This window comes from Neovison vison, chromosome 7 (genome assembly GCF_020171115.1).
Source record: "Neovison vison isolate M4711 chromosome 7, ASM_NN_V1, whole genome shotgun sequence".
Classification (NCBI taxonomy): domain Eukaryota; kingdom Metazoa; phylum Chordata; class Mammalia; order Carnivora; family Mustelidae; genus Neogale; species Neogale vison.
Genome location: NC_058097.1, coordinates 59,203,478 through 59,222,968, shown reverse-complemented (window position 1 = coordinate 59,222,968; position 19,491 = coordinate 59,203,478). Strand labels below are relative to the sequence as shown.

The following is a 19,491-nucleotide window of genomic DNA, read 5'->3' as shown; positions in this document are numbered from 1 at the left end:
TGTCTTTTTTCCACCGTATATTTTTTCCTGCTTTGTCGAAGATTATTTGCCCATAGAGTCGAGGGTCCATATCTGGGCTCTCTACTCTGTTCCACTGGTCTATGTGTCTGTTTTTATGCCAGTACCATGCTGTCTTGGTGATCACAGCTTTGTAATAAAGCTTGAAATCAGGTAAGGTGATGCCGCCAGCTTTATTTTTGTTTTTCAACATTTCCTTAGCGATTCGGGGTCTCCTCTGATTCCATACAAATTTTAGGATTATTTGCTCCAGCTCTTTGAAGAATGCCGGTGGAATTTTGATCGGAATGGCATTAAAAGTATAGATTGCTCTAGGCAGTATAGACATTTTAACAATGTTTATTCTTCTGATCCAAGAGCATGGAATGGTCTTCCATCTTTTTGTGTCTTCTTCAATTTCTTTCATGAGTGTTTTATAGTTCCTCAAGTACAGATCCTTTACCTCTTTAGTTAGGTTTATTCCAAGGTATCTTATGGTTCTTGGTGCTATAGTAAATGGAATCGATTCTCTAATTTCCCTTTCTGTATTTTCATTGTTAGTGTATAAGAAAGCCACTGATTTCTGCACATTGACTTTGTATCCTGCCACGTTGCTGAATTGCTGTATGAGTTCTAGTAGTTTGGGGGTGGAGTCTTTTGGGTTTTCCATATAAAGAATCATGTCATCTGCGAAGAGAGAGAGTTTGACTTCTTCATTACCAATTTGGATACCTTTTATTTCTCTCTGTTGTCTGATTGCTGTTTCTAGGGCTTCTAATACTATGTTGAACAAGAGTGGTGAAAGTGGGCATCCTTGTCTTGTTCCTGATCTCAATGGGAAGGTGCAGACCCAGCTCTTAAGGGGGAAGGAGCACGTGTTCCTGCATGGTCTGGGACAGCCAGGTAAGCAGTGAGTTTGCGCCTTACACGAGGTTGCCTAGTTTTGACTGTTCCCTTAAGAACGATGTCACCTTTTGCTTTCTTTTTTAAATTTTTCTATTTTTTTAAAATTTAATTTTACTTTCCTTTTTATAAAAAGGATTTTATTTATGTATTTGAGAGGGAATGACGAAGGGGGAGGGGCAGAGGGAGAAGCAGGCTCCCCACTGAGCAGGGAGCCTGACACAGGGCTCTAGGATCATGACCTGAGTCAAGGGCAGATGCTTAACCGACTGAGCCACTCAGGCACCCTGTGATTTTTAAATTATGAGTTGCCCTTTTTTTCCTCCTGTCTGGGTTGTAAGTCAGTCACTGCTCCTCCAAATTCTTAGTGTTTCGTAAGGTCTCACCCGTAGAGTATTGTCTAAGGCAAGGCCAGTGGCTCTCTGTTCACATTCTGCCGCCTGACCTTCCTGTACCAGTGTGGGCAGCTGCCACCTTTGACAGACACCGTCCGTTTTCACTCAGCTAAACTTCAATGGATTGCACCCAGGCACTTCAGCAGAACCTCTGTAACTCAAAACCCCACCGAGCTAGTGGCTCTTAAGGGAGAGAGAAAACACTTCCCTGAAAGGGTGGCAGCCACTCCGTGTAAACCGGAGGGCACTAGAGCGAGGTTGGCTACATCGCTAAATAGACAATTTTCATTGGGCCAGCAAAGCCTGTTGCACCCCCTGCTTGCTAATCATTCAGTCTAAATGCACGTGGAAGGGGGATGTCAGGGAGAGAATCCCTAGGCCTTCTTGCAAGAGACCTCAGCTTCTAGATGGAGCTGTTGTACGTGGTGCCAGTGTCCGGCAGGTGGCACTGTTGGACCGCGAAACAGCCACCGAGCGCTACCTCTTCGTGAATGCGGTTTTTTTTTTTTTAAGATTTTATTGATTTATTTGACAGAGAGAGATCACAAGTAGGCAGAGAGGCAGGCAGAGAGAGAGAGAGGAGGAAGCAGGCTCCCTGCTGAGCAGAGAGTCCGATGCGGGACTCTATCCCAGGACCCTGAGATCATGACCTGAGCCGAAGGCAGTGGCTTAACCCACTGAGCCACCCAGGCGCCCCGAATGCGGTTTTTTGTTTTTGTTTTTGTTTTTGTTTTCTTTCGTGGGGAGGTTCATTTTATTTTCTTTAGATCACCCTGGAAGGGACAAAAATCATCTCTTCATGGGGTGAGCTCAGCATGGGACAAGCTCTCTTGGTCCTTCGCGGGCATTTAGAAAATACACATAGAACACATCGATTTTTATTATTTTTTATTATTTATTTTTCTTTCAAGTTTTTATTTAAATCCTGCTTAACATATATAGTGTGATATTTGTTTCAGAAGTAGACGTTAGTTACTCATCACTTAAATATATCACCCAGTGCTCCTCACAACACTCGCCCTCCTTAATCCCACCCATCACTGCTTTAGCCCATCCCCTGGCCGCCTCCCCTCCAGCACTCCTGTTTGTTCTTTATAGTTGAGTCTGTTTTTCGGTTTGCCACTCTCTTTTTATTTTTCCCAATGCTCGTCTATTTCCTTTCTTAAATTCCACATGAGTGAAATCGTATGATATTTATGATTATTAATTATGATTATATGACTTATTTCACTTAGCATAATACACTTTAGCACCATCCACATGTGGAGGCCAAGGAAAACAAGGCTGTACCCACCTCCAGTCTAGCCCAATTTCCAGAGATAAATAACTCAGTTCCTTAAGCCCTACTGTCACCCTCCCCTCCGTAAACAAAACTGAAGGAGGCTGAGGTAGAAGGGAAAGTAAATAAAGTTAAATTTCTTCTAAACCCAAATCTTACTAACAAGGACGCTTGATAGCAAGAATGTGACATTCCACCAGGAAACTCCCAATTGTCTTCATGCTAGCGCCTCATTAAAGGGAAAAACAGCCTTGGCTTGATAGTAACCAGGCTTCAATATCCTGACAGTCTTCTTTACCCTGATAGCGCTTCTGAACACCCCCTTTGTCCTCACCCACTGCTGGGTCCACCCCTACTCTGCCTTTAAAAACTCTGACTATAATCTGGCTCGGAGTCCAAGTCCCTAATCTGCTGTGTTGGGTATACTTGGGCCCAAGCTTAAGCTTGTCAAATAAACCCTCATGCAATTGCATCAGTGCTTGGCTTCTTGGTGGTCTCTCAGATGCGAAAACTTGGGTACAACACACATCGTTGCAAATGGCAAGAGTTCCTTCCTTTTGATGGCTGAGTTAATATTCATATATATATGTGTATATATATATATGTATATATATACATACATTTGTGTATATGTATATATTAAGGGAACAGAAGGCAAGCTGAGGATAAAGCAGAAGCTGACCACCCCCCCACCCCCGCTGACCATGGGATGTATGAGACATTCCTCAGGCACTCCTGGTACCAATGTTTTGGCAATCTATAAGAAGAAAGCATTTCTATCCGTAATCCAGCTTCCAGAAGGAAACATAAACATAATTAAATGTCCTAATCTGCAGCCCATTGATCCTTGAAGCAGGCAGGGGGACAAGGACCCTGCTGTTTACGGCAGCATTATTAACAATAGCCAGATTATGGAAGGAGCCCAAATGTCCATCAACTGAGGAATGGATAAAGATGTGGTCTATATATGTAATGATCTTCATTAACAAGAAGATAGTTGGGAGCTTCCTGGAGGAACATTCCACTCTGCAGGCTTCAAGTATCTGTCAGTGGGCTGCACATTTCAAGGACATTTAATTGTATCTACATTTCCTTCTGGAAGCTAGGCCATTGATAGAAATGCTTTGTTCTTGTAGATTGCTAAGGCATTTGTAAACTGAGGGAGACTCGTCTTGCAGGATTGTGTTGTCTGTAAATTAACTGTTTTTCCTTTAGGACAGCTTGAGGAATGTCACATGTGTCCCTTGGTGGGGAGCATGTGGGGTGTCAGCTTCTGCTTTGTCCTCAGCTTGCCTTCTGGTCCCTCACCAGCGGCATCTGTTTGCTTTCCCACCAAGAGCGCGAGAGGATTCCCCTTTCTCCGCATCTTTGTCAATATCTGCTGTCTCCTGGGTTAGAACCCACCAATTTTAAAAATTCATCCACTCAACATCTATTTATTGAGTACCCACTTAGTCCCAGGAAGTGTTCTAAACAAAAGTAAAACAAACATGGAACATACGCTTCAGCAAGAGAGTTAGACAATAAACAGACAAATGACTTAAGTATATAACCTAACAAGTATAATGGTGATCACAAAGCACGATGATAGGACATTACACTAGATAGTGTTTTTTTCTCATTGTGTACTAAAGCAAGATCACTTTAGTTCTCAATCCCTGTAAGGACCTACTTAGCAAGAAGCTTTCATTAAAGTTAAACTGTCCCTGCTCCCCTTCCCCCAGGGGATTCACTTTAAAACAAGTCCTGGAAACCAGCTCCAGGCAACAAAGCCCATATACAGGGGTGGGTCAGGCCAGGTGGAGACCTCTGATCAGTTGGGGGGGGATGTATACTGTCTCCCTGGTTACCAAGAAATATGGGCCCCGCCCTTTGGGAGCCTTTTATGGGCGCCAATCCCAACCAAGGTGATAGGCTGGGTCAAATGTCTACTAGGGTAAATTGTAACTCAATTGGTCACCTAGCATCACTGTGGAGTTTCCTGTGTGTGTTATCATCTCATTGGTCACCTGTGCGTGGCCAGGCCCGACTGCATGGCCTTTGCCCTTAAAAGCTAGACTGTGAAACAGAGAAGAGTCATCCTCTCTTGTAAGAGGTGCGTGCCCTAATGTTCGGTTAGATTCTTGATACTTGCTGCAAAATAAAGCTTTGCTTGACCTTCACTTTATATCAGTCTCGCTCCTTTTAATCATGGACCCATTATTGGGGCATAACAATCCCCATTACAAACATTGCTTACAGCCTATCAGCTGAATTTGGGCACTTTATTTTTCCTACAGAAATTAAGATCCAAGGAGTTTAGCACACAGATGCTGGGGCTTGAAGTAGCTGCCAGGATATTAGCTGTTCTTTGACAGGAACTTGGAAAAGCACAAGGAGTAAAGGTAACAGAGGTTAGTCTGGGTGGTAGAAAAAATGAGGAGCCATTTTATTTTTTCCTCTCCATTTCCAACATCCAGCACTGCCTCCTGCTATGGGGCCACATAGGAGGGCTTCTGAATCTACTCCAACTGTAAAAGTTTGGGTTCCTCCTCTGCCTAAGATTCCTCAAATTTTTGAATCTAATTTTATAGTTTCATCAACTGAGAAAATTTTGGCCAGTATTTCTTCAATTTCTTCTTTGGTAACTCTCTGGTGCTTTCAGGTAACTGTTTTTCATATTTTCATATTTTGTGCAGAGTTTATATTTTTGTCTGTAGAATTGGCCCAGATAGCTCTAGAAAAAGATGCCAGAAGCTGTGGAGGGTAGACCAAGACGTTGGGGTAGAAGAGTGTAATGAATTCCTACCCAAATGCTTTCTGTAGCTCTCCAATAACAAATAACAGTATACAATCCTCTGTAGTTCATATATCCTCACAAATCTGAGCATCTCTGACCCCAGAAATGAGTGACACTTACAGGCATCCACACTGCACCAACAGGAGGGTCAGTTGGCCAAGACTTGAGATGCAAGTATCATAAGAATTTGCTCAGTGTTCAGGATTTTGAGCCCAACAACAGCACTTATGTTCAAATTGCATGTGGCAATTAATTATTATGACATTGCAATTACTTAAAAATGCACGAAAGAACGCTTTTTTAAAAAAGATTTTATTTCTTTTTTGATGGAGAGAGATCGATCAAAAGTAGGCAGAGAGGCAGGCAAGTAGGCAGAGAGGCAGGCAGAGAGAGAAGGGGAAGCAGGCTCCCCACTGAGCAGAGAGCCCGACGCTCGGCTGGATCCCAAGACCCTGAAATCATGACCTGAGCCAAAGGCAGAGGCTTAACCCACTGAGCCACCCAGCCCCCCGCCCAAAATGCTTTTTGATACAGAAAGATGTTCACCATATAATGGAGAAAAATGTTACGGAGATTATGTACCACATACCCCCATTTTTCTAAATTGTTTATTTAGGTGTAGAAATCTCAACCAGGGTGTGAAAGGAAAATACATGAGTTTTTTTTTTTAATATTTAGTTAAAAAAAATAAAGATTTAGTTTATTTATTTGAGAGAGAGAGAGCACAAGCAGGGCAAGGGGCAGAGGCCAAGGGAGAAGCAGGTTCCCCACTGAGCAGAGAGCCCAGTGCAGATCTTAATCCCAGCACCCTGAGCTGAAGGCAGATGCTTCACTGACTGAGCCACAGGCGCCCCAGGAAAACAAGTTTTAAGGGACAGGCTACAGACGTTCATAGTGTTAGCAGCAGTTCTGAGTTGTGGGATTATGGATGGTATCTTATCTCCATTTTCACTCGTTTACTCATTTATCCAAAGCAAACTTCCTAATATCCTCTACTCTCTATTCCTCTGCCCTGCTGTTTCTCCAAAGCCTTTTCCACCGTTTGATAAACGATTTTACTCATTCATTTGTGTTCTCCGTCCACTTAAAAGTCAGATCTCAAGAGGCTAGGGAATTTTGTCTGTTTGTTTTTTCCCCTGCTGTATCCCCCCGCGTGACTTTTCCTTCCAGGGCAGGCCCAATCCTACATTATTCTTGGTCCCCCATTGCAGGGTCTGTGTCCACCGTCGGGGGGCAGGACGGTGTCGGAGCCCCGCGGCCTGGCTGCAGGGGCATCGTCTCATTCGCTGCCTCTCAACAGTAAGGATACTGATGACGCTCCCGCGTAGAAGGAGAGACATTTACTAATTTGCTTTCGTCACTGTGGGGATAGGACACGGTGGGGGTTCCCGACCGCTCTTCTTCCTGTCGCAAAACTTAGCACAGGAGGAAAACCACGCTTATACGGACAGGCTCGAGGGCCGCACGCGGAGCCATTCCACGCTCACACGGACACAGCATCGCCACGAAAAGCTGCACCTGAGCGCGCCCAGGGAGCCAGCAGCAGCACGGTCTTCTCGCCGCACCTGCCAACAGGTAACTAGGGACGCTCCGGTCTCCAGGCGAAGGGAGGCGGAGTGCCCTATCCACGCGCCTGCGCACAGTCCCGCCCAGCTCCGCCACGCCCCCAAACCTTGGGCCACGCCCCCGAGTACCGCGCTATTTAATCGCCGGCACGCACGCTCCGTCGCATGGGTTCCTCCTCCGGTTTCCTGCAGCCCAGGGACACGCCCCGTCGGCTAAGCCACGCCCCACCCCGCCCTTCTTGCCTAGGGCTCCTCCCCCCTACACCGCCTGCCTCGGGAGATTCGCCGCTTGCGCGCTCGGAGCGCGGACGTCGGACCTGGCGGCCCTTCGGGTGAGGGCGGTGGTTTCCGGGCGGAGGCCGGTGGGTTGTTCCCGCGGGTCGGCAGTCGGGGCCCGGGGACCGGGCCGGGCAGGCGAGGCGGGCCGCCCTGACCCCGGCGGTGTAGTCCTTACCCGTACGCCGCCGCCGAGCTCTCCCTGCGCCGACTACATTTCCCAGAGGCCCGCGCGGCGCGGCGCGATCTTGCAGTCCGAGGGGCGGGCGCGGCTGGGTGGTGGCTGGGCGGGGCGAGTGAGGGGAGTGGGCGTGTGAGTGAGGCTGGACCCCAGAGGCCAGCGAGGGATCAGGGTACGCTGGCGGGAGTGTGAGAGAGAGCGAGAGAAGGGGTGTGCCTGCGCGTGGAAGGGGAGCGCGGGTGGGAGGCTCCGGGAGAGACTGAGCAGAGGGGGTGTGTGTGTGAGAGAGTGTGAGATGCTAGAGATGTGGGGCGTGTGTGTGACGGTGTGAGCTGCCAGGGATGGTGGGAGGTGTGTATGTGAGAGAGAAAGTGTGAGGTGCCAGAAGTGTGGTAAATGTGTGAGAAAGTGAGATGCCAGAGATGTAGGAGGTGTGTGTGTGTGAAAGAAAGTGTGAGGTGCCAGAGATGTGGGATGTGTGTGAGAGAGAGTGAGATGCGAGAGATGTAGGAGGTGAGTGTGTGTGTGTGTGTGTGTGTGAGAGTGAGAGAGAGAGAGAGAGAGCGGGAGAGAGAGTATAAGATGCCAGAGATGTGGGAGAGGTATGTGTGAGAGAGAAAATGTGAAATGCCACATGTTGATATGTGTGTGAGAGTGTGGGATGCCAGAGATGGTCAGAGGTGTGTGTGTGAGAGATGGAAAGTGTCAGATGCCATACATGTGGGAGGTGTGTGTGTGAGTGTGAGCTGCCAGAGATGTGGGAGGTGAGTATGTGTGAGATAAAGTGTGAGATGCCAGAGCTGGTGGCAGGTGTGTGTGTGGAAGAGTGTGAGCTGTCAGGGATAGTCGGAGGGGTGTATGTGTGTGAGTGAGTGTGAGATGCCAGAGATGGTGGCAGGTGTGTGTGAGAGACTGGGGTGTCAGGAGCACATTGGTGAGTGTGCAAGGCTGCAGTCGGTGTGTCTGTCGTATGAGGTGTCTGGGTGTGAGAGAGGGCACTGTGTACTGGGTGGGTGTGAGATGGGTGCGGTGCAGCTACAGGGTGAGAGACCAGGGTGTGTGTGTGTGGTAGGAGAAAGAAAACCTCCGGGCCAGTTTGGCCGCATGGAGGCCACGTCCTCAGACGGACAGTTAATACCGATCCTAACTGTGCCCAGGAAATGGAGTTTTCACTGGGGAGTCAAGAATTTTCTGGGCGGCTCTAGTGAGGTCACAGGTCACGTGGGCCTTCATCCCCGAAAGCAAGCCGAAGTGACCTGTGCACAACCCCTCACATTCCTGCTAAAGGGAAGTTACTGTGCCCGAAACAGTCCTGTCCTTTCTTTCACTGACTTCTTGCCCCACCGCCTTTCTAGAAAAATGAACGTTTCGTGCAGCCCCTTGGAGCCCCTCTGCTTGCAGGGTGGGCGGCAGCCCTGTTCTGGAACTGACGAGTAGAGCCAATTAGATGTTTAAATTTTCCTCAGTTGGATTTTGTTCTTGAGCAGTTTGTATGTGTGACAGAAATCCCGACCACAGACGACACTGAGAATGTGCATGTGTGTGTGTGTGTGTGTGTTTGTGAGTGTGAAGTGTGAGGGGCTATCGTGTTTGTTTGTGTGACAGAGAGGAGGCTTTTGTGTGAGACCAGAGCGAGCAGGACAGAGACCATGGAGACTGCAGATTGTCCCCCGAAGGCTTGCAGGTATAGCCTCGGTTAGGCTGCGGAGTGTGCTTGCGTGAGCAAGGCAGAGAGGAGGGTGCAGTGAGCCGTGGTATGTGTGAGAGAGTAAGTTTGGGGGTGTGTGTGATGTTTGTGTTTCACCCTGTGTGTTTGTGCACGGGCCTCCGAGATCATGGTGAGTGTGACTGAGTGTGATGTGGCTTCCTTTAGGTGGTTGGCATGATGTCCTCTGTGGTCAGGAGGTCGACGAGATCTTAGGTCAGTGTTTGTGTGTCACACCGTGTGCTTGTAGCTGGCCCAGAGTGCTGGGTGTGTATGGGGACACTACTTGGAAGACCGATAGCACCAGCTTCTTGGTGTGTGTTGGTTTTCGGTGTTGTGTGTTGCTGAGGTAAGAACCCTAGAGTAGAAGCCCCTGCTCCCAGTTCAAGGATTCCAGTAAAAAGCAATGCGGGGAGGTGACTGACTAGAGCCCCCGACTGGAGCAGGTGACACCTTCAGTTCTGGGTGGCAAAAAGGAGGGGAAACCAAGGACTGAAGACTGATGAGAGTGAAGGTGGCAGAATCAGATGCTAAATTGCCCCATTGTCCGTTGTCCCAGCCTGAAATGCAGGCCAGGCCTGTGGGGATTGGGTGGAGAATGATAACCCTGGCGTCTGATGCATTGAGGAGTCAGATTTTTTTTTTTAAGATTTTATTTATTTATTTGACAGAGACACAGCGAGAGGAAACATGAGCAGGGGGAGTGGGAGAGGGAGAAGCAGGCTTCCCGCTGAGCAGGGAGCCTGATGCAAAGATTTTCAAATTGTAGATTGAGTCAAAGCCTGAAGCAGAAATGCAGAAAGGGAAAGAGCCACGTTTACCGATAAAAATAAGACCGAGAATGGGATGGCAACTTTTTGGAAAAAAGATTGAATTTAGGAACTCGAGCATAAGAGAAACAGAATTGTAGGTTACAGTCCTCCCTGGTTGTAGGTGCCTAGACTCTTCTGGCTGTTTGGGCAGTGGTAGCAAGGAAAGCCGGGGGAAGAAGGGAAGGACAGAGTTTTTAGGCTGATGGTTCCAGGAGTGGAGAACAAGCCTCATCTCCTCACTGTACTTTCTCTCTCTCCACGCCTGTCCTCTAGGACACTGCTGTTCTTCAGGAGAGAAGTCAGCAAGGAAGGCTGGAAATGACTGTTGAACTAGTTAAAGCCATATCCCAGGTTAGTTATTTCCATTCTCATCTGTGAAAGTCTTACTCGTCAGGACTTAGTAATGTGTCTTTTCTTTTGAAGATTCTCTGATTAACAGTGGTTTTGACTGGCCTGGTTCCCACTTTCCCCAGAGCGCGCTAACTCAGGCTGCCTGATGGGTAAGTGAAACCGAGTGTGATGAGGCCCAGAGCCCTCTCTGAGTCCCCTCTTTCCACTTCACTCTTGGTTCAGTGTTGATGCCTGGGAAAAGATTTGGTTTCTGTTATGTGGAATAGAGGTGTCTCAGTACGAGTGAGTGGGGTTCCAAGTAAAATGTGCATTTGCTGGCCCTCTTCTGTTTTTAGAATGCATTGGAGTCATCCTTCAGGCTGAATTCTGTTCAGATCTCTAATTTTATCCTTAAGTTCTTAAATTTTTTTTTTGTTGTTTAGCTAAAGAACTTTATTCTAGTCAATTTTTGGAAATTATATATATGATATCTGTATCATGTATATATGAAATTTAAGACATAAAAGTGATTTTTTTTGCCTTCCAGTTCTTAGGAGAAACTATATCATTCAGGGAATTCTATTCATACATGGATAGGTTTTTCCCTTCTATGTTTTTATGGATCCTGTTTAAGAAATCCTTGTCTACCCCAGCGTCTGTAGATACCCGGTTTTCTTCTAAAAGATTTCTTTTTACCTCTAATAGTTTTCTTGTAAGTTTATGTCTGATTTTTGTCATTTTTTTCCTGTGAGGATAAGGTCCAAATTTATATTAAGTTGTTACATTAAATTTAATTTACATTAAGTTGTTACATTAAATGTTTAATTTGTCCTAAATGAGTCAAGGGTTCCTTGTTTTCCCACTTGTCTCTCCGTTTGACCCAGTGGTATTTGTTGAATAACTCATCTCTTTCTTAATTAATTTGGAATGCTCCCTGTATCTTTTTTTTTAAAGATTTTATTTATTTTATTTGACAGATATCACAAGTAGGCAGAGAGGCAGGCAGAGAGAGAGGGAGGAGGAAGCAGGCTCCCTGCTGAGCAGAGAGCCTGATGCGGGGCTCGATCCCAGGGCCCTGGGATCATGACCTGAGCCAAAGGCAGAGGCTTTAACCCACTGAGCCACCCAGGCGCCCCTGCTCCCTGTATCTTATACTTGATTCTGTTGCTGGACTACATTCAGGTTTTTTTTTTTTTTAAAGATATTTATTTATTTATTTACTATTTATTTGAGAGAGAAGGGGAGAGAGAGTGTGCTTGCACACACGCATGTATAAGCCAGGAGAGGAGCAGAGGGAGAGGAACAATAAATAAATTGCTGAGTGTGAGCCCGACTAGGGGCTTGATCCCATGACCCCAAGATCAAGACCTAAGCTGAAATCAAGTGTTGGAGGCTAAACCGACTGAGCCACCCAGGTGCCTTGGACTATATTCAGTTTTACTTGTATTTCTGTTTGTTTGTTTGTTTAAAAAAAATAATATTTATTTATTTATTTGAGAGAGAGAGTGCACGAGCAGGTGGGGAGTGCAGAGGGAGAGGGAGAGAATCTTAAGCCGACTCCATGCGGAGTGGGGAACTGGTTGCAAGGTGTGGTCCCAGGGTCCTGGGATCCAGCCCCACATCAGGCTCCCTGCTCAGCAGGAAGCCTGCTTCCCCCTATCCCCTTCCCTCTGCTTCTTTTCCCTCTCTTGCTGTGTCTCTGTCAAATAAATAAATAAAATCTTTAAAGTCTAGATCTTTTTTACTCTGTGTATATTTCACTTAGGCTCTAATTCTCTTCAATTTTCTAATCTGCTGTTAGGTCCATCATTGAATCATAGCTTCCATTTATTGCATTTTCAGTTTTATTTATTTTTTATATTATTTTTTAAAAAAAGATTTTATTTATTTATTTGACACAAGGGAGAGGTCACCTGTAGGCAGAGAGGCAGGCAGAGAGAGAGGGAAACAGGCTCCCCACTGAGCAAAGAGCCCAATGTGGGGCTTGATCCCAGGACCCTGGGATCATGACCTGAGCTGAAGGCAGAGGCTTAACCCACTGAGCCACCCAGGTGCCCCACATTTTTAGCTTTAGAATGTCTGATTATTTTGTGTAATTCCCCATTTTCTGCCTAAATCCACCATTTCTTTATCCAGTCATTTATTTGTATTAGCTAGCATGGACTCATGCATATTTATTTTATACTTTATTTTGTTGCTCAGGTTCTAGGTTTGGTCATTAGGAGCTCTTTTAGATACTCCTGTGTCCCAGTGACATACCCCATCATTGTGGGGTATTTTTGATTTGTTGAACACCGACTTTGTACTGCATATCTAGGTTCCTCCTGTGTACTTTGATGGAGATGGTTTACTCGTGCCTACGGCGTGTAGCTGTGCTGAGATCAGCTCAGGCCTAGTCTGGTCAGGAACTGAGATGATTAGAGGCAGGGCCTCAGTGCTTCTGAAAGCTGGGTTATGTCTGGTTCACCATCAGTTCTGGAGTGGAGTCCTTTCTTTGGATTCACAACCAAGAGCCTGGGGTATTTATTTACCAGAACCCTTCTTTGGCAGATAATAGTATTCTGTGAACAAACAATCTAGATTAGCATTTATTACCATTGTTTCTTCTCCTACATCATTCTTCAGAACTCTTCAGCTTGTCAGCTGTGAGCATTTTATCAATCTGCTTCTGCCTGGGGACTCTGAATAAAATCGCACTGGGTATATTGACGTCTTGGAATAATTTGTGGTATAAAGCACATTTGGGGAAATTTTTGCCTTGTCTTTGGGCATTTACAGTGTTTTGTAAGGTGGAAGGGCTAACATTCTTCCCATTACTCATCTTTTCCAGAATTCCTTTGACTGTTCTTACAAGTTTATTTTTCTAGCAAATTTTAGAGTTGGGAACTTTTTTTTTTAAGCTCTGCTGGTTATTTTAAAGTTATTTATTGAGAAGATACTTTTTGACCTTGTACATGCCAGATGGTCTTTTAGATTCTGCCGGTGCAGCAAGATCGACAAAGTCCATGCCCTGTGGAACTTACTTTCGGGGCGGGGGGCGGGGGAGGGATAGACATAAATAAATGAATCTGTATACATTAAATAGTGAAATGTGCAAGTCTTGGGACAGCTGGGTGGCTCAGTCAGTTAAGCATCTGCCTTTGCCTTGGGTCATGATCCCAGGGTCCTGGGATTGTTTCCACATCTGGCTCCCTGCTCAGCAGGGAGCCTGCTTCTCCCTCTCCTGCCTGCTGCTCCTCCTGCTTGTGCTCTCTCTCTGGCAAATGAATAAATAAAATCTTTAAAAAAAAAGAAATGTACAAATCTTTATTTGTACATAATATTTTCATTTTTCTTGGGTAGATTAACCTAGAAGTAGAATTTCTGGGTGATACAGTAAATTCATATTTAAGTTCTTAAGAAACTGCTAAGCTGTATTTTTCAAAGGGGCTGTGCCACTTTACCTCCTAGGCAGCAGTGTATGAGGGTTCCTATTTTTCCATATCCTCTCTAAATTTGTTTTCTGTTTTACTAATTTAATTTTTTTCTTTTCTTTTTTTTAAAGATTCATTTATTTATTTGACAGAGAGCAATCATAAGTAGGCAGAGAGCCAGGCAGGGAGAGAAGGGGAAGCAGGCTCCCTGCTGAGCAGAGAGCCCGACGTGGGGCTGGATTCCAGGACCCTGGGACCATGACCTGAGCCGAAGGCAGAGGCTTTAACCCACTGAGCCACCCAGGTGCCCCACTAATTTAATTTTATTACTGTCTGTTGGTTACGTATAGGTTTTCAAGAAGATAAAGTTTTAAATTCACCTTTTCCTAGTTTTCAGTTGCTCTGAATCCTGAATCGAAAATATAGCCTGGGGGCACCTGGGTGACTCAGTGGGTTAAGCCTCTGCCTTTGGCTCAGGACATGGTCTCAGGGTCCTGGCATCGAGCCCCACGTTGGGCTCTCTGCTCAGCAGGGAGCCTGCTTACCCCTCTCTCTCTGCCTGCCTCTCTGCCTACTTGTGATCTCTGTCTGTCAAATAAATAAATAAAATCTTTTAAAAAAAAAAGAGAAAATATAGCCTGAAAATTTGGGAGTTTAAAATTTAAGGCTTTTGTTGGCCTAGTATATGATGAGTTTTTGTTTACTGTGTATTGGGGCATACCAGAAAGCTAAAAATGGCATTACCCAGACTCCTTTGCAAATAGGGTCTGTATATGACTTACATATGCCAAGTAGAGGCTTCCAGTACAATGTGTGGAAAGCAGAAGTTAGCAACAGGTAGCAGCAGCAAAGTTCAGGGAAATAAGATTTTAAAGCCAAAATAGTGGCAGAGGCATTTGGTTGTTCTGGGGCAGTTCTGGCTGAAATTCCTACTGGTCAAGTCCTAGCATATTAGATGCTTTATCTGTGGGTGACACCGGATGGAGAATGGGATTTTTGAAAAATATCATCTTTATCTAATTTGGGCTTTTCTCCTGATGTATAGCTTTTGCTTGTGTATCATGCAAACTTTGCTCTTTAGTCCTTCTGGAAATCCCATATATTATTTGATTTGCAGTAAATGTTTTTCTTCTTAAAAAATAATTACAATCTCTTCAAATACTATAAATTAGAATTTATTTAGGGGCGCCTGGGTGGCTCAGTCATTGTGCATCTGCCTTTGGCTCAGGTCATGATCCCAGGGTCCTGGGATCGAGCCCTGCATCAGGCTCCCTGCTCTGCGGGAGGCCTGCTTCTCCCTCTCCCACTCCCCCAGCTTGTGTTCCCTCTCTCGCTGTCTCTCTCTCTGTCAAATAAATAAATAGATCTTTTTAAAAAATTAGAATTTAATTTAATATAAGATTATCAGTAAAAAATAAGAATGCATATAAAGATATCTATATAAACACTGGGAAAATTCTGATGGTGTACATACCAAATAATGAGCCAGAGTACCAGGATCACAAGCAATCAAATTCATTTTTCTGTGGGACTATCCAAAACACCCAATTTCCTTACTAGTGACCAAATTATACTAAATATTGGAAAGAATGTGACTACTTCTGCTTGCCTTGATAAATTCATGTGAATGCATTTGGTTTTATAAGAACATGGGAAATGATGGGTATCAGCCAAAATGGCAGCCTCAACTAACTATAAGGGGCAAACCAAAACTCCTGAAAACCAGTAGCTCACAGAGAATCTTAAAAAGAATATATAATACCAGGGTGGTTGGCTGGCTCAGTCAGAAGATCATGAATTCTTGATCTTGGGGTCATGAATTCAAGCCTCATATTGGATGTAGAAACTAAAAATAGGGGTGCCGGGGTGGTTCAGTGGGTTAAAGCTTCTGCTTTTGGCTCAGGTCATGGTCTCAGGGTCCTGGGATTGAGCTCTGCATTGGGCTCTCTGCTTGGCAGGGAACCTGCTTCCTCCCTCTCTGCCTGCTTCTCTGCCTACTTGTGATCTCTGTCTATCAAATAAATAAATAAAATCTTAAAAAAAAGAAAAAGAAAAAGAAAATAACAGGAGCACCTGGGTGGCTCAGTCGGTTAAGCGGCTGCCTTTAGCTCAGGTCCATGGTCCCAGGGTCCTGGGATTGAGCCCCGCATTGGGCTCCCTACTCGGCGGAAAGCCAGCCTGCTTCTCCCTCTCCCACTCCCCTGCTTGTGTTTCCTCTCTTGCTGTGTCTCTGTCAAATAAATAAATAAAATCTTTTAAAAAATAACAAAAAAATTTAATATTTTTATTTGAAAAATACACTAAATATTTTCTCAAAGGTCTGTATATCTTCTAAAGTCCCATACTTTGAATATCTTTGTATCATGCCTTTGTTCTAAACTTAAGGGTTCATTGTCAAAAAGCAAATTAAGACATTCTTTGTATAGCTTTGTCTTTATATAGACAGTTACCATTGTCATTGGTGTGCAGTGCACGAGCATGAAGATTTTTCTTTTTGATGGAAATAAACAAATCTGAAGATGAAAAATGCCCATATTTTAAAAAATTTCTTACAACCTGCTGGTGATTATAACTGGACATTTATTTTTCTCAATACATTTAATTCTTTAAGAAACTAAAAAGTGGGGGGGGGCACCTGCATGGCTCAGATGGTTAAGCAGCTGCCTTTGGCTCAGTTCATGATCCTAGAGTTCCAGAATCGAGTCCCACATCAGGCTCCCTGTTCAGCATGGAGTCTGCTTCTCCCTCTGACCTCTCCCTTCTCATGGTCTCTCTCTCATTCTCTCTCAAATAAATAAAAATAAAATCTTTAAACAGAAAAAAAAAAAAACCTTAAAATTAGGGGTGCCTGCGTGGTGCAGTTGGTTAAGTATCCACTACTTGGTTTCGGCTGAGGTTGTGATCTCAGGTTAGTGAGATTGAGCCCTACATCGGGCTTTGCACTCCGCGTGGTATCTGCCTAAGACTCTAAGACTCTCTCTCCTTCTCCCTCTGTCCACCCCCACCCCGTGCTTGCTTGCTCACTTGCTTACTCTCTAAAATAAAGAAATCTTTAAAAATACATTTTAGGGGTGCCTGGGTGGCTCACTTGTTTACTCTCTAAAATAAAGAAATCTTTGGGGCGCCTGGGTGGCTCAGTGGGTTAAGCCGCTGCCTTCAGCTCAGGTCATGATCTCAGGGTCCTGGGATCGAGTCCCGCATCGGGCTCTCTGCTCGGCAGGGAGCCTGCTTCCTCCTCTCTCTCTGCCTGCCTCTCTGCCTACTTGTGATCTCTCTCTGTCAAATAAATAAATAAAATCTTAAAAAAAAAAAAAGAAATCTTTAAAAATATATTTTAGGGGTGCGTGGGTGGCTCAGTGGGTTAAGGCCTCGGCCTTTGGCTAAGGTCGTGATCCTGGAGTCCTGGGATTGATCCCCGAGCCCTGCTTCGGGCTCTCTGCTCAGCGGGGAGCCTGCTTCTCCCTCTCTCTCTCTGCCTGCCTCTCTGCCTACTTGTGATCTCTGTCTGTCAAATAAATAAATAAAATCTTAAAAAAATAAAAATAAATAAAAATCTGTTTTAAAAAGAGACTAAAAATTTTATTTATTCAGTTTCAGTTTGCTATTGTCTTAAGTATACAGGTTTGTTAGACTCAATATACAAATTGAATGTGTTATAGTCTTAATGCTGTGTGATTTCTCATATTTTTATATAGTTTATTCTGGTGTAGAATGTCATGCTAGTTCTTAATGGTATAGAATGAGAAAATTGCACCTTAATTATATTTATTGTTTTTATTGTGTAAGAAAAGATAAAATCAGCCCCATCAGTCCAGAAGCCCCTTCTCTTCTGAAACAAAACCCTTCTAGGATCTCATAGAGTACCATTTGCAAAATATCAGTTTAGATAATCTTGGTTTTTAAAGGTTCAACCACAGATATAAGCCATTCCTTGAGGCTCTTATTTACTGCCCTGTGGCCACCTGTCCGTATTTCCATGTGCCGACAAATAGGTTAGCATCCTTGCATAAATACAGTTTAACACTTTAGTAAATACTGTTGTTGGAGCTTCATATTATAAAGGTTTAATTTTTTTTTTCTCCTCCAAGGGCTATTTCTCACATAAAGTAGAAACAATTTAAAGCTTCAACTTGGAGTTATGCATGAAATGAGCATTGGTTGATTAAGAGTGTGTTTGTGTCATTTCAGGACTTGGTTACGTTCAAGGATGTGGCAATAGACTTTTCCCAGGAGGAGTGGGAATGGCTGAACCCTGCTCAGAGGAATTTGTACAAGAATATGATGTTGGAGAACTATCAGAACCTGGTATCACTGGGTAAGAATATTTTCCCCTCTACAGAATTTAGAATTACGTTAGGAAATTTTTACATTTTTATTTATTATTAAAATTCTTTTAAGGAAGATTTTATTTGAGGGGCGCCTGGGTGGCTCAGTGGGTTAAGCCTCTGCCTTTGGCTCAGGTCATGGTCTCAGGGTCCTGGGATCGAGCCCCTCATCGGGCTCTCTGCTCAGCAGGGAGCCTGCTTCCTCCTCTCTCTCTGTCTGCCTCTCTGCCTACTTATGATCTCTGTCTGTCAAATAAATAAATAAATCTTTAAAAAAAATATTTTATTTGAAAGGGAGATAGAGTGAGGGAGCACAAATGGGGTGCAGGGGCAGAGAGAGAGGGAGGAGCAGACTCCCTGCTGAACAGGGAGCCTAACTTGCGCTTGATCCCAGGACCTGGAGATCATGACCTGAGCTGAAGGCAGATGCACAACCATCTGAGCTCCCAGGCGCTCCGAAGACATGTATTTCATCGATGAATGAACAATGCATCTGCTGTGCTTCTCTGAGAAGCCCCTTTTATCCTGTTTGTGGTTCACTGAGCTTCTTGAAACTTAAATATATCTCTTTAATTAAATTTGAATAATTTTGGTGTTATTTCTTCAAATAATTTTCACTGCTGTCTCTCCTGGTATTTCAATTACAAGTATATTAGAACCTTTGATATTATGCTGTAGGTAGCTGAAGGTCTGTTCATTGTTTAAAATGTTTTTTCTGGGCGCCTGGGTGGCTCAGTGGGTTAAGCCACTGCCTTTGGCTTGGGTCATGATCTCAGGGTCCTGGGATGGAGTCCCGCATCGGGCTCTCTGCTCAGCGGGGAGCCTGCTTCCCTCTCTCTCTCTGTCTGCCTGCCTCTCCATCTACTTGTGATTTCTCTCTGTCAAATAAATAAATAAAATCTTTAAAAAAAATGTTTTTTCTTTGTCAGATTAGGTAATTTCTATTGACATAACTTCAAATTTACTTCCGCTTTTTGTGTCTTCTTCAATGTCATGTTAAGTCAATGTGGTGAATTTTCAAAAAACATTTATTTATTTATTTGAGAAAGACTGAGCATGAGTAGGAAGGAAAAGGGAGAGAGAATCTCAAGCAGACTCTGCACTGAGCACAGAGCCTGATGGAGGACTTGATCCATGACACTGAGATCAGGACCTCAGCCAAAACCAAGAGATCTATGCTTAACCAATTGCACCACTGAGGCATCCCAAATGTAGTGAATTTTTATTTATTTATTTGTATGTATTTGTTTATTTTTTGTCATGGTTTTTTGTTTTTGTTTTTGGTACCCCAGCTGGGACATGAAAGTAGTGAATTTTTTTTTTTTTAAAGATTTTATTTTTATTTATTTGACAGACCGAGATCACAAGTAGGCAGAGAGGCAGGCAGAGAGAGAGGAAGCAGGCTCTCCGCTGAGTAGAGAGCCTGATGTGGGACTGGATCCCAGGACCCTGAGATCATGACCTGACCCAAAGGCAGAGGCTTTAACCCACTGAGCCACCCAGGTGCCCGAAAGTACTGAATTTTTAAATC

General features: G+C 44.5%; 1 protein-coding gene across 1 annotated transcript in view; it reads left to right on the top strand.

Moving 5' to 3' along the window:
* Positions 1–10,206: 10,206 nt before the first annotated feature.
* Positions 10,207–19,491, top strand: part of LOC122912141 (zinc finger protein 470) — a 67,909-nt gene continuing 58,624 nt past the window's right edge. The window contains exons 1-3 of the mRNA XM_044257514.1: positions 10,207–10,243; positions 10,316–10,392; positions 17,824–17,950. Of these exons, the coding sequence (XP_044113449.1) occupies positions 17,914–17,950 (37 nt within the window). The 5' untranslated portion in view covers positions 10,207–10,243; positions 10,316–10,392; positions 17,824–17,913. The remainder of the gene's footprint in view (positions 10,244–10,315; positions 10,393–17,823; positions 17,951–19,491) is intronic.